Here is a 27,986-nt window from a genome sequence, read left to right on the forward strand (position 1 = left end):
TTTCTTGTTCATGGAATCTCCCTACCTTCAAGCAAATAATCACTTTGATTTATATAATCACATCTTGATACTTGTCTGAGCAGAATATGTTTTACAATATGAGGTTGGCTATACAATAACAATCATGCCGTTGTTCGCTTGACTCTTCACAAATAATGAGTCCGAACTTATTCAAGCTGTACAAATACACACCACACTCAAAGAATTTTGAAACTTCAAACTAACAACAAGCCCTTTTTACATAACCGTCTCTGCATCTGAATTTTTGCAACTGAAGGAGTCATCTGCTTTCTTATATTATTTCAGTGATGATGTCTTTGGATGAGAAGACTTGCCGGTAATGGCTTTCTTCACCTTGGAAATTGAATGCTTGACCTTTGATCCAACACCTGATAGGATATTATGAGATTTCTTGTGAGGAACCTTAGCCTCGGTATCTTTAGAGGCTTCTACCATGACTGGAGCATCAGAATCTGGTTCTGATCTTTTGTGTTCATCTCCTTCCTCCTCATCTGCTCTTGCTTTGTCAATTTGTGTCGTTTCTGCCCCTTCATTTTTTATTTCTGCTTTGCTGGGCATTGGTTCTCTCTCCTTTGTCAAGTTTTTAGCCGCGTGCAAACTTTTTTTCATGGATATCTGCATGAGGTCGGATGATGACATCTTTTCTGAATCCACTGATGCAGACTCCTTGTTTATTTCACCTGAACCCCCCATTCTTTTTTCTCCTTCACATTCAATCCTTCTCTCTTCTGCATCAACCTCAGTAGCTTTTCCAGGTCTTTCATGTTCTAGCTCAACTTTCTGCAAGGCTTTGTCACTTGGATGCTGTAGCACTGGTAGAACATCTTCATTGTCTGTTATAAACGCTGCCTCTTTGTTCTCACTGGGCTCTTCTTCTACTGGAATCTTTTTTTCAGATGCTGCATAAGAGTTCTTCTCCAGCTGCTGAATGTCTTCAGTGATTTCGTTGACTTCTGAAAAACCTGCAGTGCCTTCCTTCTGTGATATCTCTACAACCACTTCCTAGATATAAGACAAATAAAAAAGCTTCTCAGTTTTTTCTTTTCTATGCAACTTTGATCTTTAGGTTCCATTCAGATTTTCAAATGATTGGGTATATGCTAAGAAATCATTAAAATTAAACTCAACAATGGCTACATTAGTACCGTTCCAGGCATACTTTGTTCTTTCCAAAGTTAAAATAACAGTTGAAGATACATCCTTGCAGGGGCGAAGGTAGGATGTTTATCTTTGGGGAGGGGGGCTAATATAATTCTAAGTGTGATCTAAACATATTTGATTAATAATTGATTTAAACTAAAGCTTCAAATTCTTGTATAAAAACATATTTTGTGTGGTACCATCCATGTCCCAAAATGATTATACAACTCAAAGAACAAATAACAATATCTATTACCTATTCAAAAAAAAAAAAGAACAAACAAAAGTATCTCGTTAACATTGAGTTCTGGTATTCAGAAGAGAATAACAAACAATAACATAAATGTACTCAATGCACCTTCAATGAATAAAAGTCATTAGTTACTGAGAAAGAAAAAGGAATAAAAACCATCAGCTATAAGTAAAAAAAAGATCTAAGGAATAGTCAAATTCAATTAACAAGACATTAGGAGATATAAAATAGCTTTTTTATGTGTGATGCGTCTATAACATTAAAAGAGAGTTTTGGGAATAGAAAGTACAGCACGGCACGAATATGAAAGTTTAAGGAAGTATTAAGACATTAGAGTTTGAAAATAGGAAAATGATGATAGAAAAAAGAAAGAAACGAAAATGAAAGGAAACAATAAGAATTTTGTAAGCTCCATACTTGTGTCATTTTATTTTTAGTTTTTTTTTTCTTTATATGCACTTGCATGCAAAATATCCCAAAAAACGCATAGCTGTTGAGAAAAACAAAAACTAGTCTTTATAAACTTCAAAAATAATTTTCACAAAACATGCCCAAAATGGTTGAAAAGTCAAGCAGTATGGGTGATAATAACAAAGGAAAGCAAAACAAAGCATTATGGGGTATAAGCAGATAACTAAGGAAAACAAATATGTATATGGTTGAAAAGTCAGGCACACTCATTTACAATGCAGCTCAAACGATGTTTCTGCCGGTGATGTTACTCTTGTTTTCAAGCTGCGTTTGGATGTTGAACTGAAACTCAAATCTCAAGATTCATCCTTACATCCTTGGAAATGATCGCAAATCTCAAGATTTTTTAGGTTCTCTTTAATTTTGTAGTAGTAAAGGGAAGAGAGGTGATCTTGAGTGCATGACTCCATGTGGTTGGCTTCTGCATTTATTTATTTGTTTATCATTATTATCAACCTCTCCAGGGGAAAGGCTAAAGCTCTTGTCATTTATGATTTGATAGGAACATTCCTTTTAAGATAATCGGCGACTTTTATTTATTTATTATAAATTATAATCAGTGAAAATTCTTACTGAATCCTTGTTTAGAGCGAAAACATGTTCAAATCACTTTAGCTATGTCATTTTCAGTATTTCTGTGGAGATCTCATAACAAAATTAAAGCGACAAAGTTAGAATCCATTTTGTTTTCTAAAATTTTGACCTCTATGGGCAAGGAAGGAAGGAAGGGTTGAAGGTTATCTGACCTTTTCACTGAGAGCTATGACTTCTGTTTTCTCCTTTGTGATGTGTGTTTCACCACTTTTATAATCAAGGTCCAGCTCACTTACTGCCTCCTCAATGTTCTTCCCCTCTGCTTCATCCAGATAGCTGCTCTCTTCTGCTGTAATCTTCTTTTCAATGTTCTCGCTTGCACTGTCCTTGTCAATTAGTTCAGGCAACTGTATAATAGATAAAAGCTTGATCTTTATAGTTCAACAGAATCAGGAAAAGAGATAACAAAAGCAAAATTTAAATTTGTACCTTGAGTGCTTCATGCTGATTTGCATTCGTTGTGGCTTTAAAAGTTTTGTTCGTCTCCTCTTCAGGACACGCTACTGCTTTTAGTTCATCTCCTTGATGGCTCTCTATAATTGTTTCGTCACCCAGAGAAACTGATTGAGAATCCTTAGCAACTTCATTTTCCTCCATGACCTGTTATATTTTCACACCGAGATTATAGTTTTTCAATTTATAATAGTTACAGAAATACAAGGGTGAGAGCAAAAAAAAAAAAAACTAATCTGCATGAATAATAAACCGCGATTTACCTCTCTGACCTCTTCCATAGAAACTCGGTTCTTGAATATTTGATTTTCCTCAACTGTTTCCTTGCACTGACTCTCTTCAGCGTTCAAGTCAGTCATTGCTGCCTCAAGATGCTTTTCTTTCATATCTTCTGATTTTGGGAGTACTTGATGACTCTGGACAACTGATGGAGAATCATCATATTTCATCTCTTCTTTCTCATGAGGCTCTAGTTTTGAAGCTTGATCTAGCTTGCTGCCTTCTTCCTCTTGTACTTCATTTGAGCTGCCCCTATGTGTGGCCTTACTGCTTTCAAGCCCCAGTGTGGATACCTCGAGCTCCATGTGCTCTTTCATTTTTAAGCATGTTCCTTCTGTTGTCTTTGCAGCAGAAGAATTGTCAATACTTTCGTCACCTATCATTTTAGCTCCCTTCATTTCCTCTTCTTCTGTCCTCTCGCCTGCGGTTGTGGTTCCATGCTCCTGTTCCCTGGAAAGAAATGAAGAAAATATAGTTTGAAGTTGGTCTCCCAACTTCCCTGCAGCGAGTGTCTGACCAGCAATGACATCATCTTTGCTATCTGCTTCAACACATAGAGCCTTAGAGTTAGATGATGTTTCTGAAGTTCCTTTGGTTTCTTTACCCTCAGCTGCATCCAGCTTCTCCACTGTTAGTCTCTCCCCAGTTTCATCAGTTTGATATTTGGACTCGAAAACAGCACCAGAAGCTGTTTTGGTTTCCTCAACTTCATTTGCATCTATACTTTTCTGGCTTTCACTTGCTTTCTCTGAATTTTTGTCAACAATATTTGGGAGTTGAGTCAGAAAGCTTGATGAAGTTTTTTCAAGATTCATGCTAGCAACTTCTTTAGCCAGTGTACTGGACACCGTTTTAACTGTTTCTAGACTACTCTCGACTGAGCTAGTATCCTTTGTTGACACGTCATTCAGTGCAGCTTCCCCTGAGCTTGATTCTGTTGTTTCCACATTTGAAGTTGCATTTTCAGTCTTATCACAACTATTATCCACTTCAAGCTTCACAATACCTTCATCCTGTATCTTTTCTTCTGGGTTGAGTAGTACTTCCTGACAGTGAACATGCAACGCAGATTCAATAGATTTTTCACTTATTTCAAAGCGAATATTGGAAGCTTCCTCAATTGGTTTTGTTAGTTCTCTGGTTTCTGATACAATATGAGGGTATGTTCTCTCTTCGTTTTCCTCAGTCTCTAATTTTGAAAATCCATCTAAAGTGCAATATTCTTCCTCAAGTGATTTATTTAAGCTGCCCTTCTGTACTTCTTTGTTGATTTCTAGACCCAATGTGGAGACTTTGAGCTCCCTATGCACCTCTTGCTCCAAGTTTGTATTTTCTGTTGCCTTTATTGCTAAATTGTTGATATTCTTGTCGCCTAACATCTCCATTTCCTTTATGCTGTCTTCTTCTGTCTTCTTGAATGCTGCTTTAGCAATGTGTTCTTGTACCCCGGAAAGCAATGTGGAAGAGAGGGTTTGAAGTTGCTCTTCCTTTTGCAGGCACGTCTCATCATCAAGCATCTTCGCTTCTGTTGTCTTGATTGCTTCTGTGTCCATAACTGCAGTTGTAGGTCCATGCTCTTGTCCCAAAGAATGCAATTCAGAAGATTCTATTTGAAAGTGCTCTTCCAGATTCACTGCAGGGAGAGTCTGATCAGGAGTCATTTCATCTTTGGTAACCGTTTCAATGCCCAGAGATTCAGATTTAAACACTGTCACAGAAGATTCCTTGACTCCTTCCTCATTTCCTTCTGAATCCAGCTTTTCAACTCTAAAACTTTCCCCAATTTCATAAGTTTCTTCACCACCAAAGTATTTGGGCCTAGAGTCTGCGGCAGAAACCGTTTTGGTTACCTCAACGTCATCTGTATCTTGTTTCTCTAGAGTTGCACTCTCTTTCTCCACGTGTTCATGATCCATGGGCTCCTCTTGCTCCAAGCCCGTCTCTTCTGATTCCTTTATTGCTGAAAAATTGTTGATATTCTTGTCATCTAGCGTCTCCACTTCCTTTGTGCTTTCTTCTTCTGTCTTCTTGAATGCTGTTTGAGCTTCATGCTCCTGTTCCTTAGAAAGCAGAGCAGAAGATAATGTTTGAAGTTGCTCTTTATTTTGCAAGCATGCCTCTTCTGTTGCCTTTGTCGCCAAAGAATCATCGATATTCTTATCATCGATTATCTCCTCTTCCATTATTTTGGTTGCTTCTGCCTCCTTGACTACGGTTGTAGGTCCATGCTCCCGTTCCAAAGAAAGCAAAGCAGAAGATGGTGTTTGAAATTCCTCTTCCAGATTCCCTGTAGGGAGAGTCTGACCATAAGTCATTTCACCTTGGGTAACCATTTCAATGCCCAGAGATTTGGCTTCAGACATTGTTCCAGAATCTTCTTTGATTCCTTCCTCAGTTCTATCTGAATCCAGCTTTTCCACTCTTAAACTTTGCCCAGTTTCCTGGGTTTCTTCAACACCAAGGTACTTGGAGCTGACAACTGTGTTGGGACTTTTTTTGACATCCTCGACTTCATCTGCACCTGGTTTCACCGGAATTACGCTCTCTTTCTCTTCATTTTTGTGAACCATGGGCTCCTCTTGCTCTAATCTTATGTTCTCAATTGTGATAATTTCTAAACTCTCATCCGAGCTAATTTCCTTGATAGCTTCGACGTCCATATGAGCTTCTCCTATGCATGATTCTGCAGGTACTGCAGTAGCATTGTCATTCTCATCTAGAAACTTATCTGCTTCCACTGCGGTATATTCTTTAATCTTTTCTTCTGCATCTTTAGCTTCTATTGTCAAGACATTTGCAGGCTTGAGACTAACCTCATCTTGTATATTTTCTTCTTCCAAAGCTTTTGTGCCGGATAATTCTGTCTCCATTGTTTGTTCTTGGATATTTGCTTTAACTGTTGCTGTCTGCTCACTGGGGTCTGTTGCCTCTAGGTAATTAAAAGATTTTGTTCCACAATCTTCCACCTATTTAACAAATGGCATATCAAAATGATGTTCACTGGAAGAATAAAAAAACCCAACACTATGTAAGATTTATGCAACATAGGATTTCTTTACTAATTGATCGTCACCTTCTGAAGTATGTCATCTTCAGCAGATACTCTATGAATTTCCTTCAACTCACGCTCTCCATGCATGGCCAGTCCTTTGATGCCTTCACTTCCATCAACTTCCTCAATTGGGAGTTTCTTGCTGCCAACGTCTTCAACTTGTGGACAAGGCTGAATTGTGACAGTTTCTAAACTCTCGTCCGGGCAAGTTTCCTTGACAGCTTTGTCATTCATGTAAGCTTCACTTATGGGTGACTCTGCTGGTACTGCAGTTGCATTGTCATCCTCATCAAGAATATTATCTGCTTCCACTTTGATCTTTTCTTTAATCGTTTCTTCTGTATCTTTAGCTTCTGTTGTCAAGACATCTACAAGCTTAAGACTGACCTCGTCTTGTATGTTTTCTTCTTCTGGTGCTTTTGCACCAAGTGCTTCTGTCTCCCTTGGTTGCTCTTGAATAAATGCTTGAACTGTTTCTGTCTGGTCACTGGAGTCTGTTTCCTCTAGGTAATCAGAGGATTTTGTTCCACAATCATCCACCTGTTTATCAAATAGCATATCAAAATGATGTTCACTCAAAGAATTAAAAAACCCAACAATATGCAAGATTTATGAACATAGGATTTATTTACTAATTGATCCTCACCTTCTCAACTATGTCATGTTTAGCATATACTTTATGTATTTCCTTCAACTCACTCTCTCCATATATGGCCTTTTCTTTGGTGCCTTCACTTCCATCAACTTCCTCAAGTCGGAGTTTCTTGCTGCCAACTTCTTCAGCATGTGGACAAGGCTGAATTGTGATAGTTTCTACACTCTCATCCGACCTAGTTTCCTTGATAGCTTTGTCATCCATGTGAGCTTCTGGTATGGGTGACTCTGCTAGTACCGCAGTTGCATTGTCATCCTCATCGAGGAAATTATCTGCTTCCACTTTGATCTTTTCTTTAATCGTTTCTTTTGTATCTTCAGCTTCTGTTGTCGAGATTTCTACAGGTTTCAGACTGACCTCGTCTTGTATCTTTTCTTCTTCCGGTGCTTTTTTTCTGGATGCTTCTGTCTCCCTTGTTGGTTCTTGAATATCTGTTATAAGTGTTTCTGTCTGTTCATTAGAGTCTGTTTCCTCTTGGTAATCAGAGGATTTTGTTCCACAGTCTTCCACCTGTTTATCAAATAGCATATCAAAATGATATTCACTGGAAGAATAAAAAAACCCAACAATATGCAAGAGTTATGTAACATAGGATTTCTTTACTAATTGATCGTCACCTTCTGAAGTATGTCATCTTCAGCAGATACTCTATGAATTTCCTTCAACTCTTGCTCTCCATGCATGTCCTGTTCTTTGATGCCTTCACTTCCATCAACTTCCTCAATTGGGAGTTTCTTGCTACCAACGTCTTCAGCTTGTGGACAAGGGTGGATTGTGACAGTTTCTAAACTCTCGCCCAGGCTAGTTTCCTTGTCAACTTTGTCCCCCATGTGTGCTTCACGTACGGGTGACTCCGCTGGGACCGCAATTGCATTGTCATCCTCATCAAGAATATTATCTGCTTCCACTTTGATCTTTCCTTTAATCGTTTCTTCTGTATCTTCAGCTTCTGTTGTCGAGACATCTACAGGTTTAAGACTGACCTCGTCTTGTATCTTTTCTTCTGCTTTTGTACCTGATGCTTCTGTCTCCCTTGTTGTCTCTTGAATATTTGCTGTAAGTGTTTCTGTCTGCTCACTGAAGTCTGTTTCCTCTAGGTAAGTAGAGGATTTTGTTCCAGAGTCTTCCACCTGTTTATCAAATAGCATTTCAAAATACTGTTGACTTGAAGAAGCAAAACAAGCAATTTGCAAGATTTATGTAACATAGGATTTCTTTACTAATTGATCATCACCTTCTCAACTATGTCATCTTTTGTAGATACTTTATGTATTTCCTTCGACTCACTCTCTCCATGTATGGCCTTTTCTTTGATGCCTTCACTTCCATCAACTTCCTCAATTCGAAGTTTCTTGCTGCCAACTTCTTCAGCTTGTGGACAAGGCTGAATTCTGATAGTTTCTATACTCTCATCCGACCTAGTTTCCTTGATAGCTTTGTCATCCATGTGAACTTCTGGTATGGGTGACTCTGCTGGTACCGCAGTTGCATTGTCATCCTCATCGAGGAAATTATCTGTTTCCACTTTGATCTTTTCTTTAATCATTTCTTTTGTATCTTCAGCTTCTGTTGTCGAGATTTCTACAGGCTTAAGACTGACCTCGTCTTGTATCTTTTCTTCTTCTGGTGCTTTTTTTCTGGATGCTTCTGTCTCCCTTGTTGGTTCTTGAATATCTGCTGTAAGTGTTTCTGTCTGCTCACTGGAGTCTGTTTCCTCTTGGTAATCAGAGGATTTTGTTCCACAGTCTTCCACCTGTTTATCAAATAGCATATCAAAATGATATTCACTGGAAGAATAAAAAAACCCAACAATATGCAAGAGTTATGTAACATAGGATTTCTTTACTAATTGATCGTCACCTTCTGAAGTATGTCATCTTCAGCAGATACTCTATGAATTTCCTTCAACTCTTGCTCTCCATGCATGTCCTGTTCTTTGATGCCTTCACTTCCATCAACTTCCTCAATTGGGAGTTTCTTGCTACCAACGTCTTCAGCTTGTGGACAAGGGTGGATTGTGACAGTTTCTAAACTCTCGCCCAGGCTAGTTTCCTTGTCAACTTTGTCCCCCATGTGTGCTTCACGTACGGGTGACTCCGCTGGGACCGCAATTGCATTGTCATCCTCATCAAGAATATTATCTGCTTCCACTTTGATCTTTCCTTTAATCGTTTCTTCTGTATCTTCAGCTTCTGTTGTCGAGACATCTACAGGTTTAAGACTGACCTCGTCTTGTATCTTTTCTTCTGCTTTTGTACCTGATGCTTCTGTCTCCCTTGTTGTCTCTTGAATATTTGCTGTAAGTGTTTCTGTCTGCTCACTGAAGTCTGTTTCCTCTAGGTAAGTAGAGGATTTTGTTCCAGAGTCTTCCACCTGTTTATCAAATAGCATTTCAAAATACTGTTGACTTGAAGAAGCAAAACAAGCAATTTGCAAGATTTATGTAACATAGGATTTCTTTACTAATTGATCATCACCTTCTCAACTATGTCATCTTTTGTAGATACTTTATGTATTTCCTTCGACTCACTCTCTCCATGTATGGCCTTTTCTTTGATGCCTTCACTTCCATCAACTTCCTCAATTCGAAGTTTCTTGCTGCCAACTTCTTCAGCTTGTGGACAAGGCTGAATTCTGATAGTTTCTATACTCTCATCCGACCTAGTTTCCTTGATAGCTTTGTCATCCATGTGAACTTCTGGTATGGGTGACTCTGCTGGTACCGCAGTTGCATTGTCATCCTCATCGAGGAAATTATCTGTTTCCACTTTGATCTTTTCTTTAATCATTTCTTTTGTATCTTCAGCTTCTGTTGTTGAGATTTCTACAGGCTTAAGACTGACCTCGTCTTGTATCTCTTCTTCTTCTGGTCCTTTTGTTCCAGATGCTTCTGTCTCCCTTGTTGGCTCTTGAATATCTGCTGTAAGTGTTTCTATCTGCTCACTGGAGTCTATTTCCTCTAGGTAATAAGAGGATTTTGTTCCACAGTCTTCCACCTGTTTATCACATAACATATCAAACTGATGTTCACTAGAAGGAGAAAAACCAGCAGTATGCAAGATTTATGTAACATTGGATTTATTTAGTAGTTGATCGTCACCTTCTCAAGTATGTCATCTTCAGGATGTACTTTATGAATTTCCTTCAACTCACTCTCTCCATGTATGGCCTCTTCTTTTGTGCCTTCACTTCCATCAACTTCCTCTATTCGAAGTTTTTTGCTGCCAACTTCTTCAGCCTGTGGACAAGACTGAATTGTGATAGTTTCTACACTCTCATCCGAGCTAGTTTCCTTGACAGCTTTGTCACTCATGTGAGCTTCTAGTATGGGTGACTCTGCTGGTACCTGAATTGCATTGCCATCCTCATCAATCAAATTATTTGCTTCCACTTCGATTTCTTCTTTAATCGTTTCTTTTGTATCTTCAACTTCTTTTGTCGAGATTTCTACAGGCTTAAGACTGACCTCGTCTTGTATCTTTTCGTCTTCCGGTGCTTTTGTTCCGGATGCTTCTGTCTCCCTTGTTGGCTCTTGAATATCTGGTGTAAATGTTTCTGTCTGCTCATTGGAGTCTGTTTCCTCTAGGTAATCAGAGGATTTTCTTCCACAGTCTTCCACCTGTTTATCAAATAACATATCAAAATGATGTTCACAAAACCAGCAGTATGCAAGATTTATTTAACATTGGATTTATTTAGTAGTGATCATTACCTTCTCCAGTATGTCATCTTCAGCATATACTTTATGAATTTCCTTCAACTCACTCTCTTCATGTATGACCTGTTCTTTGATGCCTTCATTTCCATCAACTTCCTCAATTTGGAGTTTCTTGCTGCCAACTTCTTCAGCCTGTGGACAAGGCTGAATTGTAATAGTTTCTACACTCTCATCCGAGCTAGTTTCCTTGACAGCTTTGTCATCCATGTGAGCTTCTGGTATGGGTGACTCTGCTGGTACCGCAGTTGCATTGCCATCCTCACCGAGCAAATTATCTGCTTCCACTTGGATTTCTTCTTTAATCGTTTCTTTTTTATCTTTAGCTTCTGTCATCAAGATTTCTACAGGCTTAAGACTAACCTCGTCTTGTATCTTTTCTTCTTCCAGTGCTTTTGTTCCGGATGGTTCTGTCTCTCTTGTTGGCTCTTGAATATCTGCTGTAAGTGTTTTTCTCTGCTCTCTGGAGTCTGTTTCCTCTAGGTAATCAGAGTCTTCCACCTGTTTATCAAATAACATATCAAAATGATGTTCACTAGAAGAAGAAAAACCAGTAGCATGCAAGATTTATGTAACATTGGATTTATTTAGTAGTTGATCGTCACCTTCTCAAGTATGTCATCTTCAGCATATACTTTATGAATTTCCTTCAACTCACTCTCTCCATGTATGGCGTCTTTTTTTATGCCTTCACTTCCATCAACTTCCTCTATTTGGAGTTTCTTGCTTCCAACTTCTTCAGCCTGTGGACAAGGCTGAATTGTGATAGTTTCTACACTCTCATCTGAGCTAGTTTCCTTGACAGCTTTGTCATCCATGTGAGCTTCTGGTATGGGTGACTCTGCTGGTACCGCAGTTGCATTGCCATCCTCATCGAGCAAATTATCTGCTCCCACTTGTATTTCTTCTTTAATTGTTTCTTTTTTATCTTCAGCTTCTGTTGTCGAGATTTCTATAAGCTTAAGACTGACCTCGTCTTGTATGTTTTCTTCTTCCGGTGCTTTTGTTCCGGATGCTTCTGTCTCCCTTGTTGGCTCTTGAATATCTGCTGTAAATGTTTCTGTCTGCTCACTGGAGTCTGTTTCCTCTAGGTAATCAGAGGATTTTCTTCCACAGTCTTCCAACTGTTTATCAAATAACATATCAAAATGATGTTCACAAAAACCAGCAGTATGCAAGATTTATTTGACATTGGATTTATTTAGTAGTTGATCAATACCTTCTCAAGTATGTCATCTTCAGCATATACTTTATGAATTTCCTTCAACTCACTCTCTTCATGTATGGCCAGTTCTTTGATGCCTTCTTTTCCATCAACTTCCTCAATTTGGAGTTTCTTGCTGCCAACTTCTTCAGCCTGTGGACAAGGCTGAATTGTAATAGTTTCTACACTCTCATCCGAGCTAGTTTCCTTGTCAGCTTTGTCATCCATGTGCGCTTCTCGTATGGGTAACTCTGCTGATACCGCAGTTGCATTGTCATCCTCATCAAACAAATTATCTGCTTCCACTTTAATCTTTTCTTTAATCGCTTCTTTTGTATCTTTAGCTTCTGTTTCCGAGACATCTACAGTCTTAAGACTGACCTCGTTTTGTATTTTTTCTTCTTCTGGTGCTTCTGCACCAAATGCTTCTGTCTCCCTTGGTTGCTCTTGAATAAATGCTTTAACTATTTCTGTCTGGTCACTGGAGTCTATTTCCTCTAGGTAATCAGAGGATTTTGTTCCACAATCATCCACCTGTTTATCAAATAGCATATCAAAATGATGTTCACTCGAAAAATAAAAAAACCCATCAATGTGCAAGATTTATGAACATTGGATTTCTTTACTAATTGATCGTCACCTTTTCAACTATGTCATCTTTAGCAGATACTTTATGTATTTCCTTCAACTCACTCTCTCCATGTATGGCTTGTTCGTTGATGCCTTCACTTCCATCAACTTCCTCAATTCGGAGTTTCTTGCTGCCAACTTCTTCAGCCTGTGGACAAGGCTGAATTGTAATAATTTCTACACTCTCATCCGAGCTAGTTTCCTTGACAGCTTTGTCATCCTTGTGAGCTTCTCGTTTGGGTGACTTTGTTGGTACCGCAGTTGTATTGTCATCCTCGTCCAGAAAATTATCTGTTTCCACTTCGATATATTCTTTAATCTTTTCTTCTGCATCTTCAGATTCTCTTGTCGAGACATTTGCAGGCTTGAGACTGACCTCATCCTGTATATTTTCTTCTTTCGGTGCTTTTGAGCCAGATAATTCTGTCTCCATTGTTGGTTCTTGGACATTTGCTTTAACTGTCGCTATCTGCTCACTGGATTCTATTGCCTCTAGGTAATCAGAGGATTTTGTTCCACAATCTTCCACCTATTTATCAAATGGCATATCAAAATGATGTTCACTGGAAGAATAAAAAAACCCAACAATATGCAAGATTTATGTAACAAAGGATTTCTTTACTAATTGATCGTCACCTTCTGAAGTATGTCATCTTTAGCAGATACTCTATGAATTTCCTTCAACCCACGCTCTCCATGCATGGCCTGTTCTTTGATGCCTTCAATTCCATCAACTTCCTCAATTGGGAGTTTCTTGCTGCCAACGTCTTCCGCTTGTAGACAAGGCTGAAATGTGACCGTTTCTAAACTCTCGTCCGGGCTAGTTTCCTTGATAGCTTTGTCATCCATGTGAGCTTCATGTATGGGTGACTCCACTGGTACCGCAGTTACATTGTTATCCTCATCAAGAATATTATTTGCTTCCACTTTGATCTTTTCTTTAATTGTTTCTTCTGTATCTTCAGCTTCTGTTGTCGGGACATCTACAAGCTTAAGACTGAACTTGTCTTGTATGTTTTCTTCTTCTGGTGCTTTTGTACCCGATGCTTCTATCTCTCTTGTTGTCTCTTGAATATTTGTTGTAAGTGTTTCTGTCTGCTCACTGAAGTCTGTTTCCTCTAGGTAAGTAGAGGATTTTGTTCCAGAGTCTTCCACCTGTTTATCAAATAGCATTTCAAAATAATGTTCACTTGAAGAAGAAAAACCAGCAATTTGCAAGATTTATGTAAAATAGGATTTCTTTACTAATTGATGATCACCTTCTCAACTATGTCATCTTTAGCAGATACTTTATGTAGTTCCTTCAACTCACTCTCTCCATATATCGTCTTTTCTTTGATGTCTTCACTTCCATCAACTTCCTCAATTCGGAGTTTCTTGCTGCCAACTTCTTCAGCATGTGGACAAGGCTGAATTGTGATAGTTTCTACACTCTCATCCGACCTAGTTTGCTTGATAGCTTTGTCATCCATGTGAGCTTCTGGTATGGGTGACTCTGCTGGTACCGCAGTTGCATTGTCATCCTCTTCGAGCAAATTATCTGCTTCCACTTGGATTTCTTCTTTAATCATTTGTTTCTTATCTTCAGCTTCTGTCGTCGAGATTTCTACATGCTTAAGACTAACCTCGTCTTGTATCTTTTCTTCTTCCGGTGCTTTTGTTCTCTCCCTTGTTGGCTCTTGAATATCTGCTGTAAGTGTTTTTGTCTGCTCTCTGGAGTCTGTTTCCTCTAGGTAATCAGAGTCTTCCACCTGTTTATCAAATAGCATCTCAAAATGATGTTCACTAGAAGAAGAAAAACCAGTAGCATGCAAGATTTATGCAACATTGGATTTATTTAGTAGTTGATCGTCACCTTCTCAAGTATGTCATCTTCAGCATATACTTTATGAATTTCCTTCAACTCACTCTCTCTATGTATGGCGTCTTTTTTTATGCCTTCACTTCCATCAACTTCCTCTATTTGGAGTTTCTTGCTTCCAACTTCTTCAGCCTGTGGACAAGGCTGAATTGTGATAGTTTCTACACTCTCATCCGAGCTAGTTTCCTTGACAGCTTTGTCATCCATGTGAGCTTCTGGTATGGGTGACTCTGCTGGTACCGCAGTTGCATTGTCATCCTCTTCGAGCAAATTATCTGCTTCCTCTTGGATTTCTTCTTTAATCATTTCTTTTTTATCTTCAGCTTCTGTCATCGAGATTTCTACAGGCTTAAGACTGACCTCATCTTGTATCTTTTCTTCTTCCGGTGCTTTTGTTCCGGATGGTTCTGTCTCCCTTGTTGGCTCTTGAATATCTGCTGTAAGTGTTTCTATCTGCTCTCTGGAATCTGTTTCCTCTAGGTAATCTGAGTCTGCCACCTGTTTCTCAAATAACATATCAAAATGATGTTCACTAGAAGAAGAAAAACCAGTAGCATGCAAGATTTATGTAACATTGGATTTATTTAGTAGTTGATCATCACCTTCTCAAGTATGTCATCTTCAGCATATACTTTATGAATTTCCTTCAACTCACTCTCTTCATGGATGTCGTCTTTTTTTATGTCTTCACTTCCATCAACTTCCTCTATTTGGAGTTTCTTGCTTCCAACTTCTTCAGCCTGTGGACAAGGCTGAATTGTGATAGTTTCTACACTCTCATCCGAGCTAGTTTCCTTGACAGCTTTGTCATCCATGTGAGCTTCTGGTATGGGTGACTCTGCTGGTACCGCAGTTGCATTGCCATCCTCACCGAGCAAATTATCTGCTTCCACTTGGATTTCTTCTTTAATCGTTTCTTTTTTATCTTCAGCTTCTGTTGTCGAGATTTCTACAGGCTTAAGACTAACCTCGTCTTGTATCTTTTCTTCTTCCGGTGCTTTTGTTCCGGATGGTTCTGTCTCCCTTGTTGGCTCTTGAATATCTGTTGTAAGTGTTTTTGTCTGCTCTCTGGAGTCTATTTCCTCTAGGTAATCAGAGTCTTCCACCTGTTTATCAAATAACATATCAAAATGATGTTCACTAGAAGAAGAAAAACCTGTAGCATGCAAGATTTATGTAACGTTGGATTTATTTAGTAGTTGATCGTCACCTTCTCAAGTATGTCATCTTCAGCATATACTTTATGAATTTCCTTCAACTCACTCTCTCCATGCATGGAGTCTTTTTTTATGCCTTCACTTCCATCAACTTCCTCTATTTGGAGTTTCTTGCTTCCAACTTCTTCAGCCTGTGGACAAGTCTGAATTGTGATAGTTTCTACACCCTCATCCGAGCTAGTTTCCTTGACAGTTTTGTCATCCATGTGAGCTTCTGGTATGGGTGACTCTGCTGGTACCGCAGTTGCATTGCCATCCTCACCGAGGAAATTATCTGCTTCCACTTGTATTTCTTCTTTAATCGTTTCTTTTTTATCTTCAACTTCTGGTTTCGAGATTTCTACAGGCTTAAGACTGACCTCGTCTTGTATCTTTTCTTCTTCCGGTGCTTTTGTTCCGGATGCTTTTGTCTCCCTTGTTGGCTCTTGGATATCTGCTATAAGTGTTTCTGTGTGCTCACTGGAGTCTGTTTCCTCTAGGTAATCAGTGGATTTTGTTCCACAGTCTTCCACCTGTTTATCAAATAGCATATGAGAATGATGTTCACTAGAGGAAGAAAAACCAGCAATGTCCAAGATTTATGTAACATCTTTACTAATTGATCGTTACCTTCTTAAGTATGTCATCTTCAGCATATACTTTTTGAATTTCCTTCAACTCACTCTCTCCATGTATGACCTGTTCTTTGATTCCTTCACTTCCATCAACTTCCTCTATTCGGAGTTTCATGCTGCCAAGTTCTTCAGCTTGTGGACAAGGCTGAATTGTGATAGTTTCTAAACTCTCATTGGAGTTGTCATCCATGTGAGTTTCTCGAATGGGTGACTCTGTTTGTACCATAGTTGCATTGTCATTCTCATGAAGAAAATTATCTGCTTCCACTTCGATCTTTTCTTTTATCATTTCTTCTGTATCTTCAGCTTCTGTCTTCGAGACATCTACAGGCTTAAGTCTAACCTCATCTTGTATCTTTTCTTCTTCTGGTGCTTTTGTACCAGGTGCTTCTGTCTCCCTTGTTGGTTCTTGAATATCTTCTTGAACTGTTTCTGTATGCTTATTGGGGTCTGTTGCCTCTAGGTAATCGGAGGATTTTGTTCCACAGTCTTCCACCTGTTTATCAAATAGCATTTCAAAATGATGCATTGGAAGAGGAAAAACCAATAGTCTGCAAGATTTGTGTAAGGATTTGTTTACTAATTGAACGTCACCTTCTCAAGTATGTCTTCTTCAGTAGATACTTCATAAATTTCCTTCAACTGACTCTCTTGTTGTATGGCCTGTTCTTTGCTGCTTTCACTTCCATCAACACCCTCGATTCTGAGCTTCTTGCTGCCCGCTTCTTCAGCTTGTGGACGAGGCTGAATTGTGATAGTTTCTAATCTCTCATCCGAGCTTGTTTCCTTGACAGCTTTGTCATCCATGGGAACTTCTCCTACGATTGACTCTGCTGGTACCACAGTTGCATTGTCATTTTCTTCAAGGAAATGATCAACTTCCACTTTGATCTTTTCTTCTGAATCTTTAGCTACTGCTGTCATGACACCTTCAGGCTTAAGACTGAACTCATCTTGTATCTTTTCTTCTTTCAGTGCTTTTGTACCAGATGTTTCTGTCTCCCTTGTTGCTTCTTGGATATCTGCTTTAACAGTTTCTGTTTGCTCACTGTCTGTTGCCTCTAGGTAATCAGTAGATTTTGTTCCACAGTCTTCCACCTGTTTTTCAAATAGCATTTCAAAATGATGTTGCTGGAAAAAGAAAAAACCAACGGTATGCAAAATTTTTGTAACATAGGATTTCTTGACTAATGGAACATCACCTTCTCAAATGCGTAGTCTTCAGCAGATACTTTATGAGTTTCCTTCAACTCAATATCTCCGTGTATGGCCTGTTCTTTGATGCCTTCACTTCCATCAACTTCCTGAATTCTTTCATGCACCTGTTCAATTATTTTAATATCATTAGAACAATTAGAACCTCGGGAATCGCTCATATAAAGAAAATAATGGCTATGTATGAGTTGATCTCCTGACCCCTTCAGTTACAGTGTGAGTTGTAATGGTCTCTTTTGTAGTTGGTGATACATTTATTTGATCTTCAGCCTTCAATTTGGTCTCCATTGCCATTTTTGTCTCTGTTTTACCTTGAACTTGTGGTGTAATTTGTGGTTCAACTGATTCAAAATTCCAATCCTGAACATCATTGCTGTTCTCTTCAGTTTGGCTCTTGTTGGTTTGAGGTAGTGTTTCATGACTTGGATCTTTGGCCTCTGATTCGGTGCCGAAAACTAGCTTTTGACCCAGATCATCTGATTCAAGATTCTGTTCCAGACCAATATATTATTAAAAATATCAATGCTGTTCATTATAGTAGAGAAAATTCAATTGGTGGTGACCTGATTTTCCAAGGGGAAAGAGAAAGAAACATAAGAAAGTTATTTAAACACCCTGGTTAGTCATGTAAGGAGTGCTCAATTTGAAATTATGATATCAATAACTGAAAGAATGTCTTCTTTTTATAATTTAATATACAATTAGAAACAATGGGACAAATTGACTTTCTCAATTTATTAAGCCCTCAATGGTTTCATCTCTAATACTTACTCGCTTCTTATGAGACAAAAAAAGTAAGCAATTTAAGTTGAATCTGTTTTTTAGTGCTCGGTCATTAGAGTGAAGTAATTTATTTTACCTTTTCTGCCAATAGTTCATTGGTTTTGGCGTTTGTTGGTTCACATTCATGGCTACAAACATTTGTTTTCATGCCAGTTGTTCCTTTCTCTACTAGAACACCTGTTAAGATTCCTTCAGTCTGAACAAAGTCCCCTTGTTCCAAGATAGTCTTTTCGCTACCTTGATATGGACTGACTGCAATGGGCTTTGAGGGGTCATCAGATGGATTTTCAACTTCCAAAGACTCCAATTTGCATACCTCTGTTTGATCTGCTAAAGCACTTGTTTCTCCTCTCTTTGATATCTCCACATCTTCAGTTTCATAGCTGTTCTTTTCAATGTGTCGCTTTGGGGGCATGTGCAACTCTGCATCCTCGTGCTTTAGTTCTTCAATCGCACCATCCTTCCCGTCATCTGAAGACAAAAGTTCAGAGACATCTGTTGGATTAATGGATTCATCTTCCTTTTGTATTAACTTCTCGTCTGTTTTTTGCACACTTGAAGGAATTTTTGCAATTTCATCTCTTGCCGAAGTCTCTTCCATTATCTTGCCCACTTCGGTTGTTGTGGGCTCATGTTCTTGTAATGGCATTATGTAAGAATCTCGAGAGCCATCTTCTGATATGCCATCTAAAGTTGTCTCCCTACTGGTCAATGATAATTCATTGTCAATTCCCCCAGTAGGAGCTTTATCTTCCATTTGATGCTCAATTTTTTCTCCAGTTTCATCTGCTACTGTTAAAATCTTCTTGCTCATATTCTCTTCCGACTTTGAATTTTCCTCTGATTGCACCTCAATATCTACAGAGTCTAGACTAACTCCTGTTTCAATGGTTGCTAGACCCTTCTCTTCAGGAACAATATCAAAGCTTTTGGCATGCTCTTTGTTATCTGGTTTGGTTTCTTTCAACCCTAACTCACTCACAACTGCTTCAGATGCAGAGTCAGAATCAATAATTGTGTTTTTTTCTTGCTTCAGAAGCTTTTCATTAATCTCTTCCACAGGCACCTCAGGAATAATAAAATAGTTCTCTATAGTAGTCAAAGCAGTGAAGTCTCTACTTTGCCCTGCACAGTCCTGTAAGGTCTCTGCTTTTGCTTTCTCTGTCAAATCTGTCTGTTTTATGAACTCCAAAGCTGTGCCTCCAGCCTGTTAAACAATTATAATTGTTAGTCAAAAACTGGGAATGGACACAAAGTGGAAGATTTGGGAACCAATTCAGATTTTGTGTGCAAGCTGACCTCTTCTTTTAACACCGTAACATCACTTTCTTCTTCCTTTAAGCTTTCCTTTACTGTTTCTTTTTTATCCGATGAAGACGGGAGTTCTGCAGTAGCTGGTTTCTCTATGACTGATTTTTCTGTATTTGTACTTGAAGCTGCTGTCTCTAATGCCCCACATTGCTATTGGAAAAATAAAGAAGAAAAGTTTGTTAGTTATAGAAAAAAGAACATAGACGAGGTCATTTATTGAGCTTAAAATTTGTATCTTAGTCCAACCTGTTCTTCTATGGAGTTTTCTTTGGTTATTTCCTTCTCATTGAATTCTGGAGACCGGTCCCGAACATTATGAATTTCCTCTGCCATTTGTACTCCAGTTTCTTCGCTGAAACTAGTAGTATTGAACACCTACATTATAGATGAAGTTTTGAATTAGGGTTCCATAGTTTCAATAGAAAAGGAAATGAGCAAAGTGCACCAGTGATGTTAAATTATGCACACATCTTTGACACTTGACAGTAATGCACAATATTGAAATCAATGAAATATGTTAATCCCAGACCCCTATGATGAGTATAAGGAACTCAGTTTCCTTGTTTTCATTTAATTTTAGGTTGTCTTCTGCAAACTATCAATTCTCTGTACTCCTAACAGCTGGGCAATGGGTTCTCAATATTTCTAGTGCCAAAAATGCTTCGAAAAAATGTATGACATTAGAAAAGGAAAACACAATGAAAACTACACCACCCAAATTGTACTTTTCATCTCCCTCAAAGACTCCTCTGGTTTAAGATCTACCAGCTTGGTGGTCAACTTAACCTATGTGGGGAGACAGCTTTCCTGTGCATGACCAACTAGTGACTTTTAAGAATTTTATTCTATTATTTACCTTTTCTATTGCAGCTTCTTTTTCTTTTTTATCATCCACAGTTTTTGTTTCTTCTTTCTTTTCTACTTCCGAAGTTTCTTCAAGATTCTGAATGATTCCTTCCTCTTTCACGAGGGTAGTATTTTCCATCTTTTCGAGTATATATTCTGCCTCCTTATCTTCAGATACCACATCTAGAAGTTGTTCAGGCTCCTTTCCTGGTTCATCTTTCTGTAAGACCTCTTCCAAATTTTCTTCACCTTTTCCTGTTGCCTTAACACTAATGTCTGCAGCCTCAGCAGCAAGCCCATCATTGTCATCATTATTGTTACCTTTGGCTATTTTCATGTAAGATGTGTTCTCGTCTCTTCTCTCCACTGAAGCTTCTTTTGAAATCAGGTTCTCACCTTCTCTCTGCAGAAATACCTCTTGGTTAACCAATGGACTATTATCAAATTTTTCAAGGCCTTCAATTTCACGATCTGCCTCACAGCCAATGATCTCTTGTGCATCTTTACTCAAACTATGTTCTGAATCTTCAACTTTGGGTGTTCCCTTTGGACTGTTTTCTCTGTCCTCATCTTGCATGTTGTTTTCGGCTTTGTGTCCAGCCATTTTGACAGGAGGTATGTCCTCATCTTTATTCTCCATTGAAGCTTCTGTTGGAGCCAAGTTCTCACCTTCTACTTGGAGGTCTTCCTCTTGGTTCACCAGTGACTTATCAAGATTTTCTTCAGGTTTTTCAACATCATGATTTCTCTCCTGTATGGGTTTCTGTTGTGGATCATCTTTCTGCAAGACGTGTTCTGAATCTTCTTCACCTTTCAGTATGACCTTTATACTGTTCTTTGTAGTCTCAACCGGCCCGATATTGTCTTCGTCTTCAGCCACTTTGATAGAAGTTTTTGTCTGACCGAGGTTATCACTTTCTCCTTGCATACCTTCCCCTTGTTTCGCCAACAAAGAATCAAGATTATTTTCAGGGCTTTTGACATTGTGATTGGTCAGACCTCTAATAGTCTGTCCTGGTTCATCGGTCAGCAGTACCTTATACGAATCTTCTCCAGATTCTGATAGTATCTTTGTATTTCTTTCTGTATCCTCAGCTAGCTTGTTATTGGCATTGTTGTCTTCAGCCACTTTGAAATAAGATATGTCCCCCTGTCTTTTCTCTATTTCAGCCTCTGTTGGAGCCAACTTCTCACATTCTGCCTGCAGTCCTTCCTCTTGTTTCACCAATGCGGGATTGGGAGTGTTTCTGGGGCCTTCAACTCCATGATTTGCCTCATGTGCAATGCTCTCTCCTGTTTCATCTCTTTGTAAGGCATGTCCTGAATCTTCTTCACTTTCTGGTGTTGTTTTTGCACTGTTTTCTGTAGCCTCAGCTTGCCCGTTATTCTCAGTCTTGTCCCCAAACACTTCAACAGAAGATGTGAGCTCATCTTTTTTGTTAATTAAAGTTTCTGGAACCAGGTTGTCATCATCTCCCTGCAAGTAATTCCCTTGTTTCACAGTATCAAGAATCTCTTGAAAGGCCTCACAATTTGTCTCTCCTGATTCATCATTCTGTAAAACATGATCTGTTTCTTCATCACCTTGTTGTACTACCCTTGCATGGTTTTCTGTAGTTTCAGCTGGCCTGTTATTTTCATCATTGTCTTTGGCCACTTTGATGGAAGACATCTCCTCATCTCTGTTTTCAATTGAAGATTCAGTTGAATATTGGTTCTCAACTTCTCCTTGCAATACTTCCTCTTGTTTCACCAATGCAGAATCAGGAATGTTTTTGGGACTTTCAACTCCATGATATGTCTCAAGTGCAATGCTCTCTCTTGTTTCATGTTCATGCAACGCATGCTCAGAATCTTCTTGACCTTCTGGTGTTGCCTTTGCACTGTTTTCTGTAGCCTCAGCTAGATTATTATTGACATCTTTGTCCTCAACCACTTTGACACAAGATGTGTCCTCATGTTGTTTTTCTATTTCAGCTTCTGGTGATGCTATCTTCTCACATTCTGCCTGTAGTCCTTCCTCTTGCTTCACCAATGCAAGATCAGGAATGTTCTTTGGGATTTCAACTCCATGTGCTGTCTCGAGTACAATGCTCTTTTCAGGATCTTCTTCACCTTTTGGTGTAGTTTTTGTACTATTTTCTGTACCCTCAACCAGCTTGTTATTGGCATAGTTGTCTTCAGTCACTTTGACATAAGATATGTCCCCATCTCCTTTCTCTATTTCAGCTTCTGTTGAAGCCAACTCCTCACATTCTTCCTGCAGTCCTTCCTCTTGTTTCACCAATGCAGGATCAGGAATGTATTTGGGGACTTCAACTTCATGATTTGTCTCAAGTGTAATGCTCTCTGCTGTTTCATCTCTCTTTAAGAGAGGTTCTGAATCTTCCCCTTCTGGTGTTGTTTTTGCACTGTTTTCTGAAGCGTCAGCAAGCCTGTTATTCTCATGGTTGTCACCATACATTCCGACAGAAGATATGAGCTCATCTCTTTTGTTAAATGAATTTTCTGGTGGAACCACTTTTTCATCGTCTCCCTGCAAACCATTCCCTTGTTTTACAGTATCAAGAACCTCTCCAGGGCTTTCAACTTCACAATCTGTCTCTCCTGGTTCATCATTCGGTAAAATCTGATCTCTTTCTTCTTCACCTTGCTGTATTACCCTTGCATGGTTTTCTGTAGTTTCAACTGGCCTGTTATTTTTGTCATTGTCTTCAGCCACTTTGATGGAAGATGTCTCCTTATCTCTGTTCTCAATTGAAGATTCGGTCGAGTATTGGTTCTCAACTTCTCCTTGCAGTACTTCCTCTTGCTTCACCAATGCAGATTCAGGAATGTTTTTGGGCTTTTCAACTCCATGATTTGTCTCGAGTGCAATGCTCTCTCTTGTTTCATGTTTATGTAACGCATGCTCAGAATCTTCTTGACCTTCTGGTGTTGCCTTTACACTGTTTTCTGTAGCCTCAGATAGACTATTATAAGATGTGTCCTCGTGTCTTTTTTCTATTTCAGCTTCTGGTGGAGTTATCTTCTCACATTCTTCCTGCAGTCCTTCATCTTGCTTCACCAATGCAAGATCAGGAATGTTCTTTGGGATTTCAACTCCATGTGCTGTCTCGAGCGCAATGCTCTCTCCTGTTTCATCTCTCTGTAAGGGAGGTTCTGAATCTTCTGGTGTTGTTTTTGCACTGTTTTCTGTAGCCTCAGCTAGCCTGTTATTCTCATGGTTGTCCCCAAACGTTTTGACAGAAGATGTGAGCTCATCTCTTTTGTTAATTGAGGTTTCTGGTGGAACCAGGTTATCATCGTCTCCCTGCAAACCATTCCCTTGTTTTGCAGTATCAAGAACCTCTCCAGGGCTTTCAACTTCGCGATCTGTCTCTCCTGGTTCATCATTCTTTAAAGTGTGATCTGTTTCTTCTTCACCTCCTGTTACCCTTGCACCGATTTCTGTAATTTTTATAGAAGATGTCACCTCATCTCTGTTCTCTATTGAAGATTCGGTTGAATGTTGATTCTCAACTTCTCCTTGCAGACCTTCTTTTCGTTTTACCAATGAAGCACCAGGAATATTTTCCAGGCTTTCCGTATTATGAATTGTCCCCAGTGCAATTCTCTCACATGCCCTGACACTGGCAGTCTGCTGCTCATAAAAAGTCTGCATCATAATTAAGGATATACAAGTTGAGATTTTGAAAGAAAGACCAAGTAAGCCTTATTATTTAGAAAAAAGCTAATCTCTCCTTTGTACTTCTTTGCTTCCTTCTTTAAATATAAAACTTAATATTTTGAAAGAAAGACCAAACAAACCATATTATTTAGAGAAAAGAAAGCTAACCTCTCCTTTGGAAAGGTTTGTTGTTTCCTTTTTATCATCTTCAAAGTTCTGAGTTGGACCTACTCCTATAGACTCTTGCGAAAGGTCATTGACATTGCCTTCTTTTATACTCTTTAAACAGCCATCCTCTTCTCTTGAATCTTTTGTTTCATTTTCTCTGTCTTGATGGTTCTTTGGCATTTCTTCTTCAATTGGTTTTGGGGTGACAAATACAACATTGGCTTCTGCAATCTGCTCTCTGGGGATGGCTTGTATCCCATGTCCATCATGAACCTGTTTTGACAGATGAGGCTTCAGGATGAAAAGAAATTGAGATCAGAGGATGAATATGGTCACACACACAAATATATATGTATGAATCCATGCACATGCATGTGTATATGTAGTATGTACTAGATTTTAAATACTACAGTAGATTCAAACCTCTTCCACTGTTGTATTGTTCCCCTCATCTTCACCACTCGATTTTGATGCTGCTTCCTCAGGACTTTCCACCTGAAAGCTTGGCTTTACAATCTTCTCTCCAGTATGTACAGTGCTGTAGACTTTAGTGGTGTCATCTTCAAGTAAACCTTCTTCAGTGTCATTACCTGCATTAGATGTTTGAGGTCATTATTACCGGATCATGGTACTCTCTCTCTCTCTCTCCACCCCCAGATGACACACACACCGACAGATGCATTGTTGAATGCACGTGTAGTTATATATTTCAGCCTTACTAAGTGCTGTTGAAGCAGTGAACCGTCTAGGGCATTAGGTTGTAGCTTGTTATTGTTCATTAGTGTTTATCCAACCTATTTTGTAATTCCCATCTTTATGGATAGAGGGCATTAGCACAATTACAAACTTTTGCTTGTGATAAGAGTGTGCACGGTTCAATAAATCAATTCATTTGACTGGGAAAGAGGACTATGGTGCATGCTTACTGAACTACGGTTCCATCCTTGCAGCCAAAGCTCCAAAAGTTATAAATTTTTTTTTTTTTTGTTGAGTATAAATATCTACATAGGATAGAATTTCTCCCTGTATATGGAGATTGTTGTCTTTTTGAGTGACCAGGATCACTGTACAGAGATCATATATGCTGTGATCCAAAGCTTTTGATCCATTTTCTTGATTTGTTTAAACTCTGAAGTTGGTTTTAGATATTACTAGGATGTCCATGAAAGTAAGAAGACAACAATGTTTGAAGTCTTGAAACAACTCACTTCTTGGCATTTTATCTTTTACTCCCCTTCCTGTCTCTTCTCCAGCCTCAAATCGCTCGCCTTCCTGGAGCTGCTCTTCATCCTCTGATAGCACCATTTCTGCTTGACTTGATATTTCATCAGCCTTACAATTTGCTCATCTGCAATCAATTTAGGGACAGTCATTTATATTTCTCATATGATATATCCTATATGAATTAAGTATCATATCCTCCTTTACCCTCATCTTCTTAACCTATACTTGCAATATTATTTTGTCTAGATCAAAGGAAACAAATGAGCCCAACTTGTTAACTGTGCTATGCACATTTGACTCTTGTCTTGTTGATCACGTTGTTGCGTTTGACATTACATCTGGTTTCTCAGTGCAATGAGATGATTTAAACTCCTATACAAGCAACAAATACAGGTCTTTCCCTGCAAATAACGTTCCTACATTTTTGTTTGGATCTTTAAACTGGATGATTAATATGAGATACACAACTATTTAGCAGAGTGTATCTTTTTTTAATCTTCTGAGCCACCCGTAATGAGTTAATTTTTAGTTTGCTATATTTGCTAGCTATGCTCCTATAATTGACTACTTAACCATCTTTATTTATTGCTGGTATAATTAATCGATTTCATTTTTCCTACAGCTATGTCACGTCAAACCTGATCTTTCTACTTCATAGACTTTGATTCTAGTGCTGTAGAACTCATTTCAAATGTTCAATCTATATTCCATTGAATATCTAACAGTATTGGAATAGAGGGAGTGTAATGTACAAAATTGTGCAAAATTGTGCTTCTTTCTTCTTTGGAAATGTACAAAAGTGTCATAACTAAATGGTAGACATTAGATTCTTGGGTGCCCGGCAGAAATAGAAATATAGAGCATGTGCATATTTTTCTGTGACCATTGTTGCTTCCATTTCTGGGAAAGCTTTTATTCTCCGGTGAAAAAAAATGAATATCGGCCAAGTATCATTGTTTGGTCGTTCCCTAAACTATAAACTAGGGCGCCATCGCCTACATATGAGATGCAGTATGGAGTTTAGAATAGGTTTTATTGTCTCAAAATCAACTATCTGGCCATCCTAAAGATGTTTCATGACAAATTAGAAACCACACGATGTGATACTTGCATCATGGATGAACTGTTGGTTGCCTCTGAAATTTACTCTATTATTTTGCTGTATCAAGATTGAGACAGATTTTTGTAAATATTATTATGATCTTGAAAACTTTAGGACTAGTAAAGAAGTATCAAAAGTCTGGTCTGCTGTAAACCTTTTAGGTCTAATTTATAGAATTCTAAGCTTGTAAAAAATTATTTTATCTATAGAATTCTGCTTGGATGTAAGATATTGATTTCAAGATTGCAGAAATTTAATATCTTTCTGTCAAGAAAAATGTATCTTGTAAGTTTCTGTTGCTAAAATGCTGTTTCCTAAAATTTCCGTGCGATTTCAGTAACCCAGAATCCCATGTCTCTACTAAGCCGATCTTTACAAATTTTCATTTACCATATGCAGATATATAAGCTTCTATCTAGCAAAAAAGAAAAAATATATATGTAAGCTTATCTTACAAGTAAATTTAATGCACAGAGTAGAAACCATTTGACAATATAAAGACTTAAGGTCGGGAGCCATACCAAAAGAAACAGATTATGATATATCATCATTAGTTGGTATTTTGCATGCTGGGGTGCTTGAATCTACTGTGAATTGTCGTTTGAAACTGCAAAAACTGGCTGAACTTCTCTGTATTGCCTTCTGAAAGTTCTTGTACCTTTGAGTTGAAATTCTGGTCGTGTTCAAAAGATCTTGTGGCGTGCAGTTGAGTCTGTGGATCCTTAGATATATGTATTAATCTCTTGATAGTCTGTTACTGAAGTAGGCAAGAACTGACAAGAGGCCACTTATATGGCAATATATTGGTGAGTTGGCCACAAAGGAAATGGTCCTACTGATTGATTAGTCACATGCCCTACTAGACTAACAAACCTTTAGTGAAACAGCACATTCAATTAGGAAAATTATCCTAGACTAAAACTTTTATGATGTCCCCACCTACAAAAAGAAGAAACCAAACTTTGAACAGTTTCTTTTTGTCAAAGACTATGTAAGTTGTCTTGTGAGAGGTGATATTTCCCCTGTTGGGGGGGTTTAATAGTTCCAAGGATAAGTCCCCTTATGTTCATGGCAGAAGACAAACATGACCAAATGACCTTGTTCATACCAATATGTTGCTCTGCCAACTTCAAGATATAAATCTAAAGTCACTTTAGTGGAGGTTCTATCTATGCCTCATTTGAAAGTCTGCTTTTTGCTTTGTTTAAAGTGAGATCCACTAAAGGATTTGCTCTTAACTCATTCGAGCTAGTTTAAAAGGTGATACTCACTAAAGTTTATACTGAAATCATGGTATTAATCTTTGTACCTTAGAGTATACAGCTTGCATACTGGTGATTATGTTATCCAATATTATATCTTCAACTAGAAGAAGATTGCATTTTGAAGCTAGTTTGAGTGGTCAAAGAGCAATTAATAGGGAGAAGAAAATTCGAAGAGGCAGATGGTTTATAATTGGTTAGCTCTGATAATCCTCATGATAGCCATAACAATAATCATACTGAAGG

At 38.5% G+C, this 27,986-nt stretch overlaps 1 protein-coding gene across 22 annotated transcripts; it reads right to left on the reverse strand.

The window, feature by feature from the left end:
• Positions 1–26: 26 nt before the first annotated feature.
• Positions 27–27,240, reverse strand: LOC121249133 (titin). Of its 22 annotated transcripts, XM_041147827.1 has the most exons (28): positions 27,000–27,237; positions 25,361–25,500; positions 24,576–24,742; positions 24,153–24,443; positions 23,871–23,972; positions 20,325–21,536; positions 19,715–19,843; positions 19,457–19,618; positions 18,234–19,364; positions 17,576–17,863; positions 17,362–17,481; positions 16,754–17,257; positions 13,104–13,622; positions 12,478–12,996; positions 11,853–12,371; positions 11,239–11,757; positions 10,631–11,134; positions 10,019–10,537; positions 9,396–9,914; positions 8,779–9,291; positions 8,153–8,671; positions 7,536–8,048; positions 6,910–7,428; positions 6,285–6,803; positions 3,196–6,177; positions 2,909–3,079; positions 2,632–2,826; positions 27–1,023 (listed from the first exon to the last, which is right to left on the reverse strand). In XM_041147827.1, the coding sequence occupies exons 2-28, from the start codon at positions 25,455–25,457 to the stop codon at positions 298–300; spliced, it is 14,478 nt and encodes a 4,825-aa protein (XP_041003761.1). In that variant the 5' UTR covers positions 25,458–25,500; positions 27,000–27,237; the 3' UTR covers positions 27–297. The 22 variants fall into 22 exon arrangements, with proteins under 22 accessions (XP_041003761.1, XP_041003747.1, XP_041003749.1 ...); XM_041147813.1 differs by having other exon boundaries at positions 20,325–23,972; positions 24,153–24,425; positions 27,000–27,238; XM_041147815.1 differs by lacking the exon at positions 16,754–17,257 and adding an exon at positions 15,539–15,601 and having other exon boundaries at positions 17,425–17,481; positions 20,325–23,972; positions 27,000–27,238.
• Positions 27,241–27,986: the final 746 nt, after the last annotated feature.

The sequence above is a fragment of the Juglans microcarpa x Juglans regia genome, chromosome 2D (assembly GCF_004785595.1).
Source record: "Juglans microcarpa x Juglans regia isolate MS1-56 chromosome 2D, Jm3101_v1.0, whole genome shotgun sequence".
NCBI classification, from domain to species: domain Eukaryota; kingdom Viridiplantae; phylum Streptophyta; class Magnoliopsida; order Fagales; family Juglandaceae; genus Juglans; species Juglans microcarpa x Juglans regia.

Excerpts from the sequence above, each read along its gene's own strand:
- LOC121249133 (XM_041147810.1), bottom strand. The coding sequence starts at position 25,457 with ATGGTGCTATCAGAGGATGAAGAGCAGCTCCAGGAAGGCGAGCGATTT. Across the intron at positions 17,864-18,233 it reads ATGAACTATTGGCAGAAAAG|AATCTTGAATCAGATGATCT; the intron begins GTAAAATAAATT and ends GGTCTGGAACAG. Across the intron at positions 13,623-16,753 it reads AAGAAGACATACTTGAGAAG|GTGGAAGACTCTGGAACAAA; the intron begins GTGACGTTCAAT and ends TTTGATAAACAG.